Here is an 18024-nt window from a genome sequence, read left to right on the forward strand (position 1 = left end):
GCTTGTTCTTCCTTTTTGTGATGCCATTCTGTTGTGGGGTGTTGGCACATGTGAATTGATGACTTATTCGATGACTCTGTAAGAACTTGAAGAATTCATCTGACGTATATTCTCCCCCATTATCCGTGCGTAGAGACTGAATATGTTCACTAGTTTCTGCTTCTGCTGCACTCTTGAATTCTTTGAATTGTGAGAATGTTTCAGATTTCTCCTTTTGAAAATATACCCATACATACCGTGAAAAGTCATCAATAAAGGTCACTATGTACCTCATTCCACTGAGAGATGCTTGTTTCACCGGGCCAAACACATCAGAATGAACCAATTCTAATGGTTTCTTGGCTTTGAATTTTGACTCTTCATACGACAATTGGTGTGCCTTTCCATACTGACATCCTTCACATACCACATCTGTTTTTACTTCAAGTTGAGGAAGACCTTCCACCATTGATTTCTTCATCATCACAGCCAGCTTGGAATAGCTGACATGACTCAACCGTGAGTGCCATAAATCTGGTGTTTCATTCTTCCTGGTCTTATCTATGTATGCAGTTTCTACTGACATTACATAGACTGATTCTCGCCTTTGACCCTTCATTAGTGGCTCCTCTGTAACCTCAAGATTGTGATAAACTCTCACATCTTGTGGTCCAAATAAAACATAATGCCTAGCCGATGTTAGCTGTGACACTGAGAGAAGATTTTTCTTCATACCTGGAACATGGTAAACCTTTTGCAGTGCCACTTCATTGTCACTGTGATGATTAGAAACCATTGTATTACCAACGTGAGCTATTGGTAACTTTGAATTGTTGGCTGTTATTACCACACGATTTCCCTTGTATTTTGTCAAATTCTGCAGCTTCTCCTTATCTCCAGTCATGTGATTTGAGCAGCCAGAGTCTACAATCCAGTCACTTTCATAATCAATTTGATCAGACATATTTGTTGTGAAGGCTTGTTCATCATCTTCTCCTGCTATAGATATTGTCTGAATATCCCATTCGGCTTCAATTCTGGTATTAACAACATCACACAGAATAGTTGTTGCAGTAAGAGCCAGTTCATTGTCTTCTTCCTTTGTGACAAGTAGTGCCTTTGCATCCCATTCATCTTCAACTTTAGAGGTAGCAACATTACTCTCCATGTATTTTTTCTGCAAATTGCAGACTCTGGCCATATGACCTCTCTTCCCGTAATTGTAACATTTTCCTTCAAATTTCTTGTTGTTGCTTTGATTTTTCCAGCCTCCCATTGAATGGTTGCCTCCTGCACCTTGATGACTTTTGATCTTGTCACTGTACTTTTTCACTCCACCATTTCCATACTGCTTAAAGTTCCTGCTGCCTTTGTTGACGTAGAGTGCTTCCTCTTCACCCTTGGTTGAAGCTCCTCCCATTTGCTTAGCTAAGGCTTCTTGTCCAGCAAGCAAATTCTCAAACTCAACAAGTGATGGTTGGTTTTGCCATCCTTGTACTGCAGCAACAAAGCTTCTGAATTCTGGATGTAAACCATGAATGATTATTCTTTTCATCCTGGTTTCACCAATTGGAGCTTCTGTATCCAATTCAGAAATCTCTCTGCATAAAGTCTTCACCTTATGAAAGAACTGGGCAACAGGGAGCTCACGTTGAGCTACTGACAGTAGTTCACTCTCCAATAGTTGAAGTTTTGTGTCATTCTTCTTGGAGAATAGCTTGGCAAATGTATTCCAAGCTTCATGATGAATTTTGGCATCTCGAATATGTTTCAGCACATCTTCTTCTATTGTAGTTTTCAAAGCAAACATTGTTTTGCCTGCCTTTATCTTCCATTTTCGTAGAGTACCGCTTGCATCTTCAGCCTCTGGTTGTGTAATTTCACAACCACTCACAACTTCCCACAAATCTTGGCCCTGCATGTAAGACATCATGCATGTTGACCAAGTTTTGTAGTTATGATTGTTGAGCTTTTTAATCCCTCCAATGACTTGAAGATCACCCATCTCACTCTCTCTTTCCCTTACGTGTTTAACTCTCAATACTCTCTCTTTTCCTTACGTGTTTAGCTCTCAAAAAACAGAAACAAAGATCTCTCTTAAACCAAGCTCTGATACCAATTGTGAAATAATAAAGATAACAAAAAGATAACAATAAGAAACAGAGAAGTACACTGAAAGATGAGAACGAAATGAGATGATATTATTGAGCTGGACTGATATGCTTTATATAGGTAAATTAGCTACGTGCAAATAGAAACTAACAGTTGCTTCCATTATTCTAGCCACAGAATACTAACAACTTCCTATAATTAGCAAAGCAATAATTGAAACTAACAAACTGCAAAAGAATATGACAACTTTGCTGACTTGGTTAGTTTATTTTAACAAGTCTGGTGTTGATATTTTAACATCCCTCGAGTTGGCTCTAACCGGAGTGCAAGTATGGTGGCTGGCAGCGTTTTGGATGATGATGGTGTAGAGGATTCTAGCCTTTTCTAACCGGGGTGCATCCTTTTTTGGCTGTGATTAGTTATTTTATCCTTGACTGTATCGATTTAGCTTGTTTAAGTTTTTATAGGCAGTCCTGCCTCCATAAGAGAAGAAAATAGTACACAATATTACTTGGTCTATGGCATTGCTTGTGTTTAGCTTTGTACTACTTGTTTACAGGGTTACATCATTTTGTATTATTGGTAGATGAGAAATTTCGGAGCACAGTTTCGTGATGTGTAAGAAGTTTGAGCAGTGCACTGTTGATGTTTATTTTCCCTTTTCTGCATCTAAGAAGATGAAACTAATGAAGTGAGGAGGTGACGCATGAGTATCAATGGCGAAGGTTTTGGCAATTTTGTCTATTAATTATTTTTTGGTAATTATTTTAATGCGTAATCAAACATGAGAAAATGGAAGGTTAGAAAACATCGCCGAACAAGTCAAAGATCTTTAGCAATATTTAAGAAACTCGGAAGAGGAGGATCGCAAGTCCTTGGAGACTTGTCATGACAGTTTTTGCTGCTTTAGCTCAAAAGGTATTCAACGGCAGAAGAGATGAACATTTTCAACTTCTGAGACTTGAACTTCAGAAAAAAAATTATGTCAATCAGCGTTCTGCTATGGTCAGAATCAACCTCGGGCATGCAATGAGTTGGCAGTGTTGTAATAATTAAGATGAAACACAAAAATAAAACTAGAATTCTGAATAGTCTGTATATTATGAGTTCACAGTGTTAACCTAAATATAAATAAAATATATATATGTTAAACTAAAAGTACTATTCTACTTTTAAGTAAATAAGACTACATAAATATTATTTAATAAGCAGATAGTTATTTAATGTAAGGAACCAAAATACATTTCTTTTCTACAATTGTGGAAGGGGTAGAATTCACTGCCCAACGACAACCTGTTTTGAATCAGATACATCTATGCTGTCGCACAATTTCTGTCCCTTGGTATCAACTGGGATGAACATGACACAGACTGCTGAAACAGCCATCAGGACCTCAAACAGGATGATGGCTTCTGTGATCTGGCAGTTAGTCACCAGGCCAACTGCCACAAGAGGACATATCATGCCACCAACCTTCCCCGCAGCATATGCAGCTCCAGCACCAGTTGCCCTGACGGATGTCGGATATAACTAGATGGAAACGATACCAGTATAAATCAATTATTCAGAACCAATTCTCCCTGCCCCTCAGATGTGTGTGCAGAGGTTTCTTACAAATGCATTTTGGAGTCAAAAGTCAAAAGAAAAATGATCACGGAAGTTAAGACTGAGATGACGGGAACATTTTACCCAGTCAACATCTTGCTACGGATAAAATGCCCTGAACAAAGTATTATAGGACTTACCTCCAGACCATATATTGTAGCAACTGAGAGGGCTGCTTTGGTACTCATTCGAGCTCCAAACAAGAATGACATCGTTAATGTTGCAGACTGATGGTAAACCAGAGGTAAAAGGAAGATACCAGCCAAGACAAACGCAACAGCTACCGTAAGCTTGCGGCCAATTCTATCTACAATAGTTGCTGACAAAAACAATCCCAGGAAGCTCTACAATAGTATAGATTTATAAGAAAACATGTTATTATGCATTGCTTAATTTGGTAACTGTACAAGAAAGTTAGAGACAGGAGATATATCACATTGCAGAACAATTCTCAAAATGTCAAACATTAATTGCATGGAGATGAAGAGAGTAGGCATGCAATACCTGCCAAATTAGAAATAAATACATTTATGTAGAGGCTGTCAGGATTTTCTGATTTCAAGAGATTTGAGCCACATCTGCTTTGCCCACTACTTAGCTCTGAAGTCAGCAATATGATACCATAATATGAGAATACATTTCCAAAGAGTGACTCCCAGAGAAGAAGTGTTGTTCGGATTAGTTTTGATGAGAAAAGCATAAGAAATGATTGGAATCCTGATCTAAAATCCAAATCCATTTTTTCAGTGGTGGAGAGGAGAGGGGTATATTCTGATGTTGCAGATTCTTCATCCAGCCCAATTGTACTATCAGGAACAAGCTCTCCTGGAGGGAGTTGTGATTGGTTGAGCAGAGCTATTTTCTCCAGAATATTATATGCATCATTTATTCTGCCTTTCATGCATAGATACCTTGGAGATTCTGGTACATGAGAATAAAAGAGAAGCAGAGCAAATGCTGGTAAACAGGATACCGCGAGTAGCCATCTCCAACCCAACCTTGGCACCACCATCTGCAAGAATTACAGAAAATACAATTAATTATGAAGAAAAGAATTCCCCGGGTGATAAGACATGTGAAGCATAAATGACTTTAATATCTGAACTCGTCCTCTCTTATGAGTTTTGTGCACTTTTAGCATGCCCCATGCTGCCCAGCTTGTGCAGACACTGTAATGTAATATTAGCCGAGCAATGTACCAAAATATCAGATAATGATGAGGAAAAATGGCCTTTAACACTTACTACCATGAGCGTTTATGATAAAATCAAGTTTTTTTCAGCTACTTTTTTTGTTCAGAATTCAGGAAATGGTACACACCCATGCAAGAAAAGCCTCAAAAATTGACCCAAATGCCCAGAACCATGAGAGTAGAAGCATCCTTTTTCCTCTATGTGAAGCGGGAACAAACTCTAGAAACCAGGAGCTGAATACACTTCCACCACCCAGCCCGGAGCCAACCAAACAACGAAGAATCACCAGATATGCATAATTTGGGGAGAAAGCACTCAACAATCCAGCTCCACAAGTCAGAAGAGTTGCTCCTAGGAAACCCTTCCTGGAAAGACCAAATGGAACTAAAACAACTTGTAAGATGAGGTAAAATATTTAACCATGGGTTTGTAAGAGTCTCGTTTAAAGATTCAAATCCAAACGGATGGTTTCAAAGAAAAACATCGTATTTGTACAGTAACATCTTTAGCAGAATGGATCAACACTTGATGGAAACTTGATCTTTAGCTTTGATGATGTAATGAGAAGGGTATTTACAGAATACTTGCCAGTTTGCCTATTTGGAAATCATTTGCCCTTCATAAACTTTAAATTGGAAGCGAGCATGACAGCCAAAAATAATAGGAAAACCACCAAAATATTGCAAATCTGTGTAATTGAAACTTTGAAAGAGCAGATTTTGTCAACCTAAAACCTTAAATAGAGAAAGATCTACCATAGAAGCATCAGAAAAGTTTGTGCAAGTTTTTTCCAAATTCCTGAAGCTATACAATATACACAAATATATCCATACAGACATCATGAAGGATTCTTAACTTTACACGTCAAGGAAACAGTGAAGATTATTAGCAAGGCACAACATATAATTAATGCAAGGAATAAGGGGGGAAATGATGGCTTGCCTCCTTCCATGATGATCTGAAACGAGTCCCCAAAAAAATGATCCAATAAACATGCCACCAAAAACAGCAGTTGATAGCAGACTCTCTTGGCTTGATGAGAGATCCCACTGGGACTTGACCGCCGGTCCCACAAAAGAGAGAATCATAACTTCCATTGCTTCTGCAATAAAAGCAAGTCCAGCATAAACAAGCACGGGACGTTGGAATTTCCCAAATCCCACAGAAGCAAGAGCCTCATCCACAGTGTATACAAGGTTTTCCCCGTCCATCTTTGTGGTGGCCGGTCAACAACATACCAAAGAAATCAAAAAATTGTCACGGCCACAGGGTAACAAACAAACGAAAAATTATCATGTTTTATACATATTCAATTTCAAGATTGATTGTATGATCATCAAGAAATCTCAGCGCTTACCCTGACGGAGGTCTCAGCTGGCTCATTCATGGGCGTAGCAGTCAGAGATCGATGCTATATATCACTGCTTTTACGTCAAAAACCAAATTACTTGTAGTTTCAACTCAAGAAAGAAGATCAATAGTGAAGTATCAATCATTGAAAAAAACAAAAGACTGAATACCTTACAGAAGCGGCCAACTGGATATAAGTTTATGAAGCTTTACTTGTTAATAACAATTGCTTGGGTACACATGGACACGAATCAAACAACACGAAACACTAATACTGCTGTGATACTTTCTTGGAAGATGCATAAATGGAGCTGAGCTGCGCATGAGAACATAGAATCAAGAAAATATGAACTAACCTGAAACTAGGAAATGATAGTCTTTTTTGCGGTTGTTACCATTACAATTGTCCAGTACCTGGACAGGACAGGATGACTCTTTCGGTTGAAAAGAAGGGAAAATAGATAATTTGTGTGGAGTGAACTGCGGCATATGTAGCTGGACAGGACAGGATGATTCTTTCAGTTGAAAAGAAGAGGATACAAGAACATGTATGTGTGTATCACACACACACACATACAAGTTCTTGTATCCTCTTCTTTTCAACTGAAAGAGTCATCCTGTCCTGTCCAGCTACATATGCCGGTTGGTTATATAGAAGTTATCGAAATACATGGCTAAACATGGAAAATGAGAAAAGTGAAGGCATGGTCGGTGTGGCCAAAGTAAGAGTATAGGCAAGAGCAGACAAGTGGATCTCATCATCAGCTAGTTGCTCCACGTACCCCTAAACAGATCGGTAACAGTTCATCGATCTCATGTTGAGAGTGTTTGGCGGTATGTTTAAAGTTATTTTTTAAAATGTTTTTTATTTAAAAAAATATTAAAATTATATATTTTTTTAAAAAATTATTTTTAATATTAACCCATCAAAAATAATTTGAAAAAATAAAAAGTAATAATATTAATTTTAAGCAAAAATAAAAATAAAATAATTTTATATTTTAAAAAAAATAATTTTATAACACAACAAATAACATTTTTTTGTTATGTATATACAAGAAAAACCCGTTTCTCTCCTCTCAAATTCTCTGTATAAAAATGCGAAAGCTTCGGTGTCGAGTGATTGATTTTGTGGGATGGAGAGGAAATTGAGTATCTGAGAAGAAGTAGAACTAGAAGATGAGTAACAACGTGCGGTTTCTATAATTTCTTGGTGTAGACAAGTTTTTGAGGAAGACGAAAAGAGTATAGAATTCACGAAAATGGTCAAAAACAAGAACCCTACCCGTACTTCATTTCTCATCTGAATTAAGAGAAAAGATTACGGTAGCTTAAATAGATCTGCAGCGGACCAAATCAAAATGGAAGACGAACCTTAATAGGAAATTAAATAAGAAATAATAAGACTGACAAAAAAAGCATATTCTGAACTTAATTTAAAAGCTTCCCATGCCACGAACTAGTCACAATGAGCTAATCCATCATTGAACTTGTAGAATTTCCTCAATGATCTAATTAAAAGTTACGTCCAGTTTTTCATATATATTATTTGACACAGCCATGCCACTTCTTCTTGAGCTTTGACCTGTACATTTGATTCAAAAATGTATATGATAAGCTTTGTACGTAATCCAAATCAAAATATCCATAGCCGACTATTCAATCCTTCTGCATTAGCTACAGTACCATACAACCAGTGCCGATCTCGATGATCGAAAAAAAGAACAAGAAAAGGGAAGAAAAACAACTATGAACAAGGTATGTTTAGAGCATATGATACATATGTATGTTATGAACATTTTGCAAATATAACTATGAACAAATACCTTGCTTAAGCCTGCAGATAAACCACTCTTGGCAGGAAAAAGAACGTTAAGCCTGTACTGAAGCAATTTCGGTTGGAATAACCCAGAAAGATAAGAGAAACTAGAATTTCTCTTTTGAAAAACATATATAAAAATGACCAGAACACTGAAAATGCATGGTTCATGGTGTTTATGCAGGCTGTAAACCAATTGTTTTTGCTCTCTTTACTGCATCCTCTCTTCTATTAATGTGACTATTCTGAATTTCTGACACTCTCCCAATGGTTAATTCCACGACTGGTCGTCTACTCGGCATTAAATTTAACACACTTCATATGATGCCCACGTAGGCAGCAAGCATATTAAAATTTAGACCTGCAAATTAATTAAGAGCACCCTTTGGACAGCACCCTTCATTATCATATATAAATGTAACTAATGTATCTCCTTCGTAAAGGATTTCCCCATAATGGCCATGAACAGTTGCTCCTGGAGTGGCCAAATAGGGCTTAGCCAATCTTAGTATTACAGAGTCGGCGTGAACAATTAGAACTTGACCTGATTTTAGGCGTGGTCCGTTTTTTGTCATACATACATTTTCACAAATAAACTGTCCCAGGTTAATTATTGGTCTTGACTCAATGGTTGAAGGTCTTGATTTAATGATTGAAGAAACTTGTTCTTTTTTTTTGCATTCTAGATTCAGAACTTGTTCTTTTTCTCTGTATCTTGGATTCAAACCTCACCATGCACGCTTATCATCCCCGTGGTACCTTACATGCTCACTGGGTTTGCAGGATGTTCAGTGAGCCATGGGATTAGTCGTGGTGCACGCAAGCTGGTCCGGACACCCACCTAAATAAATAAATAAAAAAACAATGCTTCATGTGACTTCATCAACCCGTTCCTCTATCATCACACGAAAAATTATGCAACCACACCGTTAAAAATTGAAAAGCATGATATTACCGTGCGAGATTCATTGACAGACAAAGCTAATCACGACGGCTTACAGTGATTCAAGTCAATATATTTTGATGTTTTATAGCTAGAGACTTGTCATTTCAGAGCTTGTTGCTCTAGCTCCATAGATGTTCAATGAGAGGGGAAATGAAAAAGAATTCAACTCCTGAATTTGAACTGGTAAGGCAAGAAAGTAAATGATACATGTCGCCTCGTACTCTGCTATACATGGTTAAATCAACCTTGCGCGACGAGGGCATAGGCATGCATAAAGGATTAGCATTTGTTCTCCCTTCCTGGACAGCCGATTTTGCAGAACCGTGATCTGATACATGGACTTCCTGTTCTAAACAATCAAATAGAAAGTACAAGAAAATACATCTAGTTTCCACTGCTTGAATGGGTATAAATTTGCTACCCAACAACAACTACTTGTTTTCGATCAGATGCAGCTAAACTGTCACTCAATTCCCGCCCACTGGTCTCAAATTGGAAGAGCAGGACACAGACTACTGAAACAACAATCACAACCTCGAACAAAATGATAGCTTCCTTAAGGTGGCAACCCGTCACTAGCCCAACTGCCACAAGAGGGCATACCATGCCACCAATCCTCCCTACAGCACTTGCAACTCCTGCCCCAGTTGCCCTAATAGCCGTTGGATACACCTAGAGAAAAAGGAAATTACCACAAATAAATTATTTAAAACCAGTTCAAAGGTCATCTTAAAGGTGCTTGAAGCAAATCGGAATGGCATTAAGCACAATGGAAAAGTAACCAACTTCCATGGGTTATGACTATGTTATTGGCTAATTCTAATGAAGACAGGGTTACAACAAAATCAACTTCCAAATGCAATGACATATTATTCCTATTAATGGATTCAAGATACAATAATGAAGGATCAATTCAAAGGATGCAGCAACTTGACGATGGACAAGAAACAGACCAATTTCGTAGAATTCAAAACAGCATCTTTTTAAGAGCAGTAGCAATTCATTTTGTATGCTGACTAACTATGATGAGAGTTATTCACTCCCAAAAGACTCCAGAATCATTCCCGTATATAAATAAAATAGAGGAAACATTCAAGATTAGCATGAAAAGAGACAAGGATGTATATTTCTACTAGCCAATCTTAGCAGATAAGAGAGCGGATTACATTCTTAACCATATTCCTATATTCGCCAATTGCCAATTGATCAATCTATGGTTTTATTAGCAAGAAAAATAAGCAACAAGAACAGAGAGAACAAGGGTGGTGAGAAAGGGATTCCAGAAACTTGCATTTTCTAACAAATGCATTATCATGTTTCCCATCTAAAAACTACATCCCTCAAGTTGGTTTCAATAGAAAAGATTATTGATCCTGATCAGAAAAAAGATGAAGGTGGGGAATATTTAAGCAATGATTCATTAAAATTTAAAAAAAAAAAAAAAAAAAAAAAAACTGAAGTACATCTTCAAGCAGTAAACCACTGCTTTGAATAAAAGGTCTTCAAAAAAAATTGAGTATTCCAGGACTTACCTCTGGGGCATATATTGAAGCGACTGTGAAGGTTCCTATGGCACACATGCGAGCTCCAAATAACAATGCTGTTGTCAAAGTCGCATGCTGATGGAAAATCAGGGGCAGGAGGAAAATACAAGCTAAGACAAACATGAATGCCATTGAAAGCTTGCGGCCAAATCTATCCACAATAATGGCTGATAAAAGAATCCCAGGAAGCTCTACAACATAAATTTTTAAGAAAAGATTTACCTGATCATTATTCCTTAAAATGATAGTACTACATAAAAATTTAAAGTTAAGAAGTAATTACTTCATGTTGTAGAACAATTTTCAAATCTCAACATTAAGTGCAGAGAAAGTTTACTAGGCATGCAATACCTGCCAAACTAGTAATAAATACATTTATGTAGAGGCTGTCATCCTGGAGATTTTCTGACCGCAAGACAGTTGAGGCACATTTTCCTTCCTCACTACTTAACTCTGAAGTAAGCAATATGATACCATAATATAAGAATGCATTTCCAAAGAATAACAACCACAAAAGAAGTGTTGTTCGAATTAACTTTGATGAGAAAAGCATAACAAATGATGAGAAGCCTGATTTAAAATCTGAAACCAGTTTTCTAGTTGAGGAGAGTAGAGGTGTATATTTTGACGGGGCAGATTCTTCATCCAGTCCAATTGTACTATCAGAAACAAGCAATCCAGAAGGAAGTTTTGATTGGTTCAGTTGAGCTATCTTCTCCAGAATATTATGTGCCTCCGTTATTCTTCCTTTCATGGACAGGTACCTTGGAGACTCTGGTACTATCCAATAAAAGAAAAGCTGGGCAATAGATGGTAAAGAGGAGAATGCAAGTAGCCACCTCCAATTCAATTTAGGCAAGACAATCTGCAATAAGTACAGAAATACAGTTACCTTAAGAAAAATACTCAATAAGAACAGTTTTTTTATTTTATTTTTCAGTAAAAAGATGTCATTTGAAAAACATTGGAGAGAAAGGACAAGGATAATAACTACATATAACTTCAAGAGCTGCATACTAACAGATCAATGAAGTAGTATGGAAGAAAAAAGGCAGTTGTCATATACCACCATGGAAGATGAAAAGTAAGGTCATGTGTTTTTCTGCAACTTTTCTGGTTCAAAAAGGGTGAATCTAAATAAGCAGACAAGAGTCCCCTGCAAGGACACTAAACAATTTCAGACGTTAAGAACAGAGAGAATGTTAACAAGGAATAAGATAAAAGTAAATTGAAACTAAAGCATATCAGGAGTCTTCAATTCCTTGAGTGGTCGAATTTAGTAGTCTTGGATGAATAAACCTAAAGTTCCAACAGTTGAAAACTCACTCATCAAGTTTCGTGTCTCTGCCTTAAATCTCTATTTGACAACCTAACCCTCAAAAACTTTTACCATATACGGAAAAATCTGTCAAAAACCAGAATGGAAAAGGCAAAAGAGTAAGAGAGAAAAAGTGCACAACCCCTGCAACAGAAGTTCAAACAAGAAAGAAAGAAAGAAAGAGAATACAAAGCAGATTATCTTTCTTTTCTTACGACCGGAACTGACTTCAACATTCAAAAAATTAAAGAGCAACACCTTTTTCTCAAATCAGAGTGCGAAAGCAAATGCCATATTCATATCAATCACCTTGTTCAGATAGTCAAATAAAACTTCAAAGAAATAAAATGAAGAAGCAACAACAGCTTGGATAGTAGTTGTAGTAGTGAGAAAATAGAACACAGTACCCATGCAAGTGCAGCCTCAAAAATGGTTCCGAATGTCCAGAAAGCTGAGAAGACAACCATCCAGGTGCCTCTATGTGAAGCCGGAACAAACTCTAGAAACCAGGAGGAAAATACAGGTCCACCACCCAGGCCAACCCCAACCAAACAACGGAGAATCAACAATGATACATAATTCGGGGAGAAAGTACTCAAAAATCCAGCTGCACTAGTTATAATAGTTATTCCTAGGAAACCCTTTCTGGAAACAGAAAATGGAATTAGAAAAACTAGATAAGATCAAGATACACACACACTGACACACACACCAGGGTTGACATAAAGGAACATGATTTGTGCTTCACAATGAACCCTTGAATTGTCACAGAAGCTATTCAAAATTAAGCAGTGGAAATTGAAGATCTTTCTATTTGAAAAGTGTTGAAATCGATATTAATGATGAATGGAATCTAGATTAGATTCTTACTAAAAGAAAGCATCTTCAATAAATTAATATGCCCATGAGCGACAGAAGTAAAGGCATCATAAATTTTATTGCCAGAAGTAGAAAAACGGCTAGTTTTCTGCAATGAATTTATAAAGTTTTCTGCAATTAATTTATGAAGTTTTTCAGCAATTAATTTGCAAAGCTATACGGATACAAGTTTACAAATGGAGAGACAGATTCATTATCAACGGGGCAATAGGCATATGAAATAAAATATATAGATGGACTTGCCTTCTTCCACAGTGATCAGAAAAAAGGCCCCAAGAATAAGCTCCAACAAGCATGCCAGCAAAGACAACCGTAGAGAGCAAACTCTCCTGGGTAGAGGAGAGATTCCACTGGGACTTGACAGCAGGACCCACAAAGGAAAGGATCATAATTTCCATGGCTTCAGCAAACCAACCAAGACCGGCATAAGCAAGCACCAGAAACTGGAATTTTCCAAAGCCCGCAGAATCGAGGGCATCATCCAGAGTGTACACCAGCTGGTCCTCATCATCCATCTATGTGTGTGTGTGTGTGTGTACGTGTATAAAAGATATAAGACAAATATTAAGAATTAATTAATTAATTAATTAATCACAATATTGAAGATTTCATGACGTTAAATTAATTACAATTATACATATATTATACCCTGCTGCTGCTGCTGCTGCTGCTTTTGGGGATGGAGGTCTCGTCATCTACAACTGGCTGGTAATTAACGGGCATAGCTTTAGGAAGTGTGCAAGATAGCCTGATCTCTTGCAATGAATTAATTTATGAAGAAATATAAGTATACAGGAGGCAGTACGTTAAAAAGCTTCTTAATTGTATGGTAAGAAGTAGGAGGAGGAGGAGGAGATGATGATGATGATAAGCGTGGAGTAAGGAAAGTAAAGGGGGGAAAGAGAGCGCTGTTTGGTTATTGTCTTGACTGTGACGCGAGTCATTGGAGAGAAAGAAAGATGACGTTATAAACATGGGACAGATGATTCGATGTGGTGTGAACTGAAAACATGAATCGTGTGGTCAAACTTAAGACAGCAGAGACAGGGTTATTGTTGGCTTGTCTTGTTGATGGTGCAGTGCATGTGATGTGGATTCATTTGGATGTGGATGCGACGTCCATTGGATTAATACATACATGCTTATATACATACATACATACATACTGTATATGGAAGGAAGTGTAGTCGTGTCACTTCCTGTAAGGTAGGCAGACAACAAGAAGTGCCCGTACGATCCAACTCAAAGGGAAAGAGAGAGATGCACTTGTGGGTGGCTACCTCGTCGTGTCACTTCTTGTAAGGTCTGCTACCGCTTTCTATCGAGTTAATTAATGTATCATTGCTAGCAATTAATTAATCATTTTTAAATATAATAATAATAATGTCAAATAGAGGTCAAGACGACGACCAGAGACTTTTTCTTCTTCTTCTTCTTCTTCTTCTTTGGGCAGCCAGCAGCAGCATTAGCTGCCTCTCCTTTGCTCCTCCGCCATTCATATCTGATTTTGATTGATTGTTTTTTAAACAATTGGTTGTTATTGATCCTTCTATCTGTAATATTTTTTTTAAAAAAGTATCAATTTGATCTCTTTCTTTCTTTATTTATTTCGGTCTGTCAGGTAAATTACTATATAGTATTTGATTGATTATATATATATATATATATATATATAATAGAGAGAGAGAGAGAGAGAATGGAGGAGAATGGAGGAGGAGGGTCATATAGGTATTGGGTGAGGGAAGCAACAGCTGACGCAGCTCCCCTTCCTCTTCCTAAGAAGCTCTCCCCTCAACACCTTCTTTCTCAACCGAACTCCCTCGGTTCTGTCTGGAATACGGTACCCACACCTATCCTTTTTCCTTCTTCCTCTCCTCTTTTATCCGAAACAAAATAAAAATTAATAAATTGCAGGCTGGAACATGGGAGGAGAAAAATCTTAATAATTGGGCCACCCATCGGATCAAGGTCTGTCATTTACTCTCTTTTTATCCCACATTATTTATTCCGCGCCTCTGATTTTTCCTTCATTGCAGGAACTGCTCGTGTCGGTGGGCTCCTTGGAGTTCTCTGGTGGCAAAGCACAAATAGCTGAAGTGTCGAAATGTTCTGGTGATGTGAGTTCTGTCTTCTTCTTCTTCTTCTTCTTCTTCCTTTTTAACTTTAATTTGTAAAGATGGAGTGTTTAGACTAGATCAACACCATGTTGCATAATGCATGTTGAAAGGTCAAAAAACCAAAACCTTTAGCATGTAACATATACAGAATTTACAACCAAAGTAAATGATCGATGGAAGTCTCGAAATTTCCCTTCATTAATAAAAGGGTTATCTTGTCTGCTGCTACTGTGTATTGCTTTTTTGAATTGAGACCCCATTATCTTTGAAATGGGCAAGAGAAGTTTGTTTTCCCATGAATGCTTTTCCAGAAATGCTCTTAAAAAAACGTAGTTAGCGATCAAAGGGCTGTTTATCGTTTCTGCTTAAGCAGAAGTGACGCCTTCGTCTGGCATCCAAATTTTCACCTCAATCAAACCTGCCTTTGATACTCTACGCACTAAATAGCAACAACTTCTAGCCCACCCACTTAGTGTAGCAATAGATGATTGATTGATTCAGCTGCTGCTTCTTTAGTTAAGAGTCAGTTCTATGAGATTTGCCTCTTTTATAGAAGTTACTAATGGTCATAAGGAATTCCTACTTTAGACAGGCCCTCTCTAGGTATAAAAAAAAACTGAAAATCTTAGAGAAGGTTGAGATATCCATATTTCCTTCTTTTTACCAATTCCAGACTTCATATGAGCATGTAACAGAAAAGTTGACACTTTGAGCTGCTCCAATTTACTCTTGACTATATGATTCCTCCTTTGTTTTTATCTGGGGAAACATGTGAAATGACATGACTTGTGTATCTTGCAATATGCTTTCTATTTAACCTCATAGTTTTTGAAGTTGATTGATTCTTGTGAATTTCTGTGTTTTGTCTTTGAATTGTCCTATACATGCCAAATATTAGGAAAAAGCAAACCAGAAGTTCTAGTACTCTCTAGTGCAGATCGAAATTGGACTGAACATCAGAAAAAAAATGTGAGATAATTGATTACCTGTCTTATCATCTGATGCGCTCACATGTAAATTTGCCCTATTAAATTCAAACTCATGTTCTGATTCACATTATTTCTAGTGCTTTTTCTTGCTATTTTTCTTTGATTTCTCATTATTATTTAGCAAGAGGTCTTGCACAAATATTTCATTTCAGAATACTTTGATCTCCACAAACACACCGTTTTGTTTTACAGATAATATTATCGTTTTCTCATTATGATGTGTATTTGATATGCATGGGAAATTTATTTCCCTACTGATGGTTATTACTTGTGTGAGCAGGCATTCTTGGTAATTGTGAGGAACAAGAAACGTGTTGGATATACCTATGAAATGACACTGAAAATTAAAGGTAACCTGGTGTCACTTAAACTGCCTCCTTTCCCTCCTTTATCTATTTACCCTATCCTAAAAGAATTGGTATGTCGATGGGATTAGGGGAATGGATTGTCAAAGAGAAGAAAAGGATGGTCAAGGGCCACTTGGATTTTCCGGAGTTTTCATTTGGTGAGCTGGATGACCTGCAGGTAGGTCCTATATTTCCACTCAAATGTGTTGAGTATAAAATGAAATCTAGATGGAATTGACAGGAAAATATTGAGAAATTTAGGATGACCTCTGAAAAATGATGTGCATCTCCCTGCTGCTTGCTCCATCATCTTCTCATCAAAATAACAGATTCTCTAAAAGATGAGAATCTGTCTTTTATTTAATAATGTGGTAATAGAGTGATTCCTACAGCTATTGGTTGCTTGTATGGACAGTGATAAATGGCTGTCAAAAGGTCAAATAGCCCATAAACTTACTAATCTGTGGCAATTGTAGTTGATCAAACCATTTCTCTGTGTTTTCATCTGTATGAATGTTTGTGCTAGCCTGTCAGTCCGCTCTTATCTTTAAATAGACTGCCTAATGATTAATTTCAGTTCTTTTTTTTTTTTTTTTTTGCAATGATTAATTTTAAACTCTTGGTCTTGCTATTCTAGATGCAAGTACGGATTAGCGACGAGAAGGATCTCTCGCGGCAAGATAAGCTACAGGTCAGTCAGGATTTGAAGCTGTTTTTGCAGCCTGTCCGTGAAAAATTGCTCCAATTTGAGCAGGAGCTCAAAGATAGGTAGAAATGGGTGCCAGGAAAGGCATGTTTCCTCGAAGTTAGACGGCAACCTAAAAATAATTAGCACTGATCTCTTTTTTTCCCCCACCATTTGTAACGGAACAAAGGATTGTTAAAGGAGAGGACAGTTTCCTGGCCATACTCTAAACTTGAGATGGACTTTATTGGATACTTATATTATGTCAAATGCATCTTGCAGTTTTATCTACGACGGCTGTTTATGCTGATCTCATCCTCGACTTAGAGGATGAAGTTTGTTTAACATGGTAATGACTTAGCACGCATTTTCTTGTCTGGTCTGCTGGTAATGAGACTCATGTAAAGTAAATTTCCTTCCATTGTCAGAAGGTGGCATATTTGGTGATTTGAATGAAACATGATGGTGCCGTTACTCTTCTATCTGAGAACCAAACGACCAGTAAAAATTTGATCCGACGAGGATTGGATTAGCTGGCGTTATTGTGTTTGATTTGGGAATGTCTGAAGGAGAAGACCAGATCCCAATTGTTATTCTGAAGGTGTTACCCGGCAATGGATATTCATTCTTTAACATTCATGCTACAGTACTTTTAGATTTCAAAAACACTTTTTTAATTTATGATCCTGTTGTAATGAAAATCAATTGAATCTTTCTACATAAACAGAACATGGAATCCAATTAAGATCAATGGTATAATGACAATATTGGGGAGGCGAGGGAACTAAACAAGGCTAATCCAATGGAGCAACATCGAAACATCTTTGTTTACCTCGAAGTTCTCGTAAGCTTCTCCTACGATGGATTATTTGATAAAAGTATTGATTTGAAGTATTGATTGACTGGACTAATTCGTGATAACTAAATGCCCAAAGGATTCTAATGATTTAACAATGCAGTGCAGAGGAACACAAGCTACCAAAAGCTTCCCGACACGGGAGTTCTTTTTTACCCCCCAAGAATCCTAAACTCCATCGTTTTTGTTTTAACATCATTACCTTATTTACATGGAGAGAGGAGAGGGAAGCAGGGGAGCTTCATTGGTTGGCTTTTCTTGTTTTTGTAGGAATATGCAGGAAGA

At 37.4% G+C, this 18024-nt stretch overlaps 2 protein-coding genes and 1 pseudogene across 3 annotated transcripts; 1 reads left to right on the forward strand and 2 right to left on the reverse strand.

Annotated features, from left to right (window-relative positions):
- Nucleotides 1–3140: 3140 nt before the first annotated feature.
- Nucleotides 3141–6816, reverse strand: LOC118047151 (organic cation/carnitine transporter 7-like; annotated as a pseudogene).
- A 2246-nt stretch (nt 6817–9062) lies between these two features.
- On the reverse strand, nt 9063–13733 carry LOC118047152 (organic cation/carnitine transporter 7). The gene is made up of 6 exons (XM_035056335.2): nt 13394–13733; nt 12989–13260; nt 12274–12511; nt 10900–11413; nt 10537–10739; nt 9063–9676 (listed from the first exon to the last, which is right to left on the reverse strand). The coding sequence occupies exons 1-6, from the start codon at nt 13466–13468 to the stop codon at nt 9422–9424; spliced, it is 1557 nt and encodes a 518-aa protein (XP_034912226.1). The 5' UTR covers nt 13469–13733; the 3' UTR covers nt 9063–9421.
- A 294-nt stretch (nt 13734–14027) lies between these two features.
- Nucleotides 14028–17230, forward strand: LOC118047155 (uncharacterized). 2 transcript variants are annotated; one of them, XM_035056345.2, is made up of 6 exons: nt 14047–14585; nt 14660–14713; nt 14782–14862; nt 16132–16201; nt 16288–16376; nt 16836–17174. In XM_035056345.2, exons 1-6 carry the CDS (start codon nt 14442–14444, stop codon nt 16968–16970), a joined length of 573 nt encoding a protein of 190 aa, XP_034912236.1. In that variant the 5' UTR covers nt 14047–14441; the 3' UTR covers nt 16971–17174. The 2 variants fall into 2 exon arrangements, with proteins under 2 accessions (XP_073262433.1, XP_034912236.1); XM_073406332.1 differs by lacking the exon at nt 14660–14713 and having other exon boundaries at nt 14028–14585; nt 16836–17230.
- The last annotated feature ends 794 nt before the right edge of the window (nt 17231–18024 follow it).

This window comes from Populus alba, chromosome 18, assembly GCF_005239225.2.
Source record: "Populus alba chromosome 18, ASM523922v2, whole genome shotgun sequence".
NCBI classification, from domain to species: Eukaryota; Viridiplantae; Streptophyta; class Magnoliopsida; order Malpighiales; family Salicaceae; genus Populus; species Populus alba.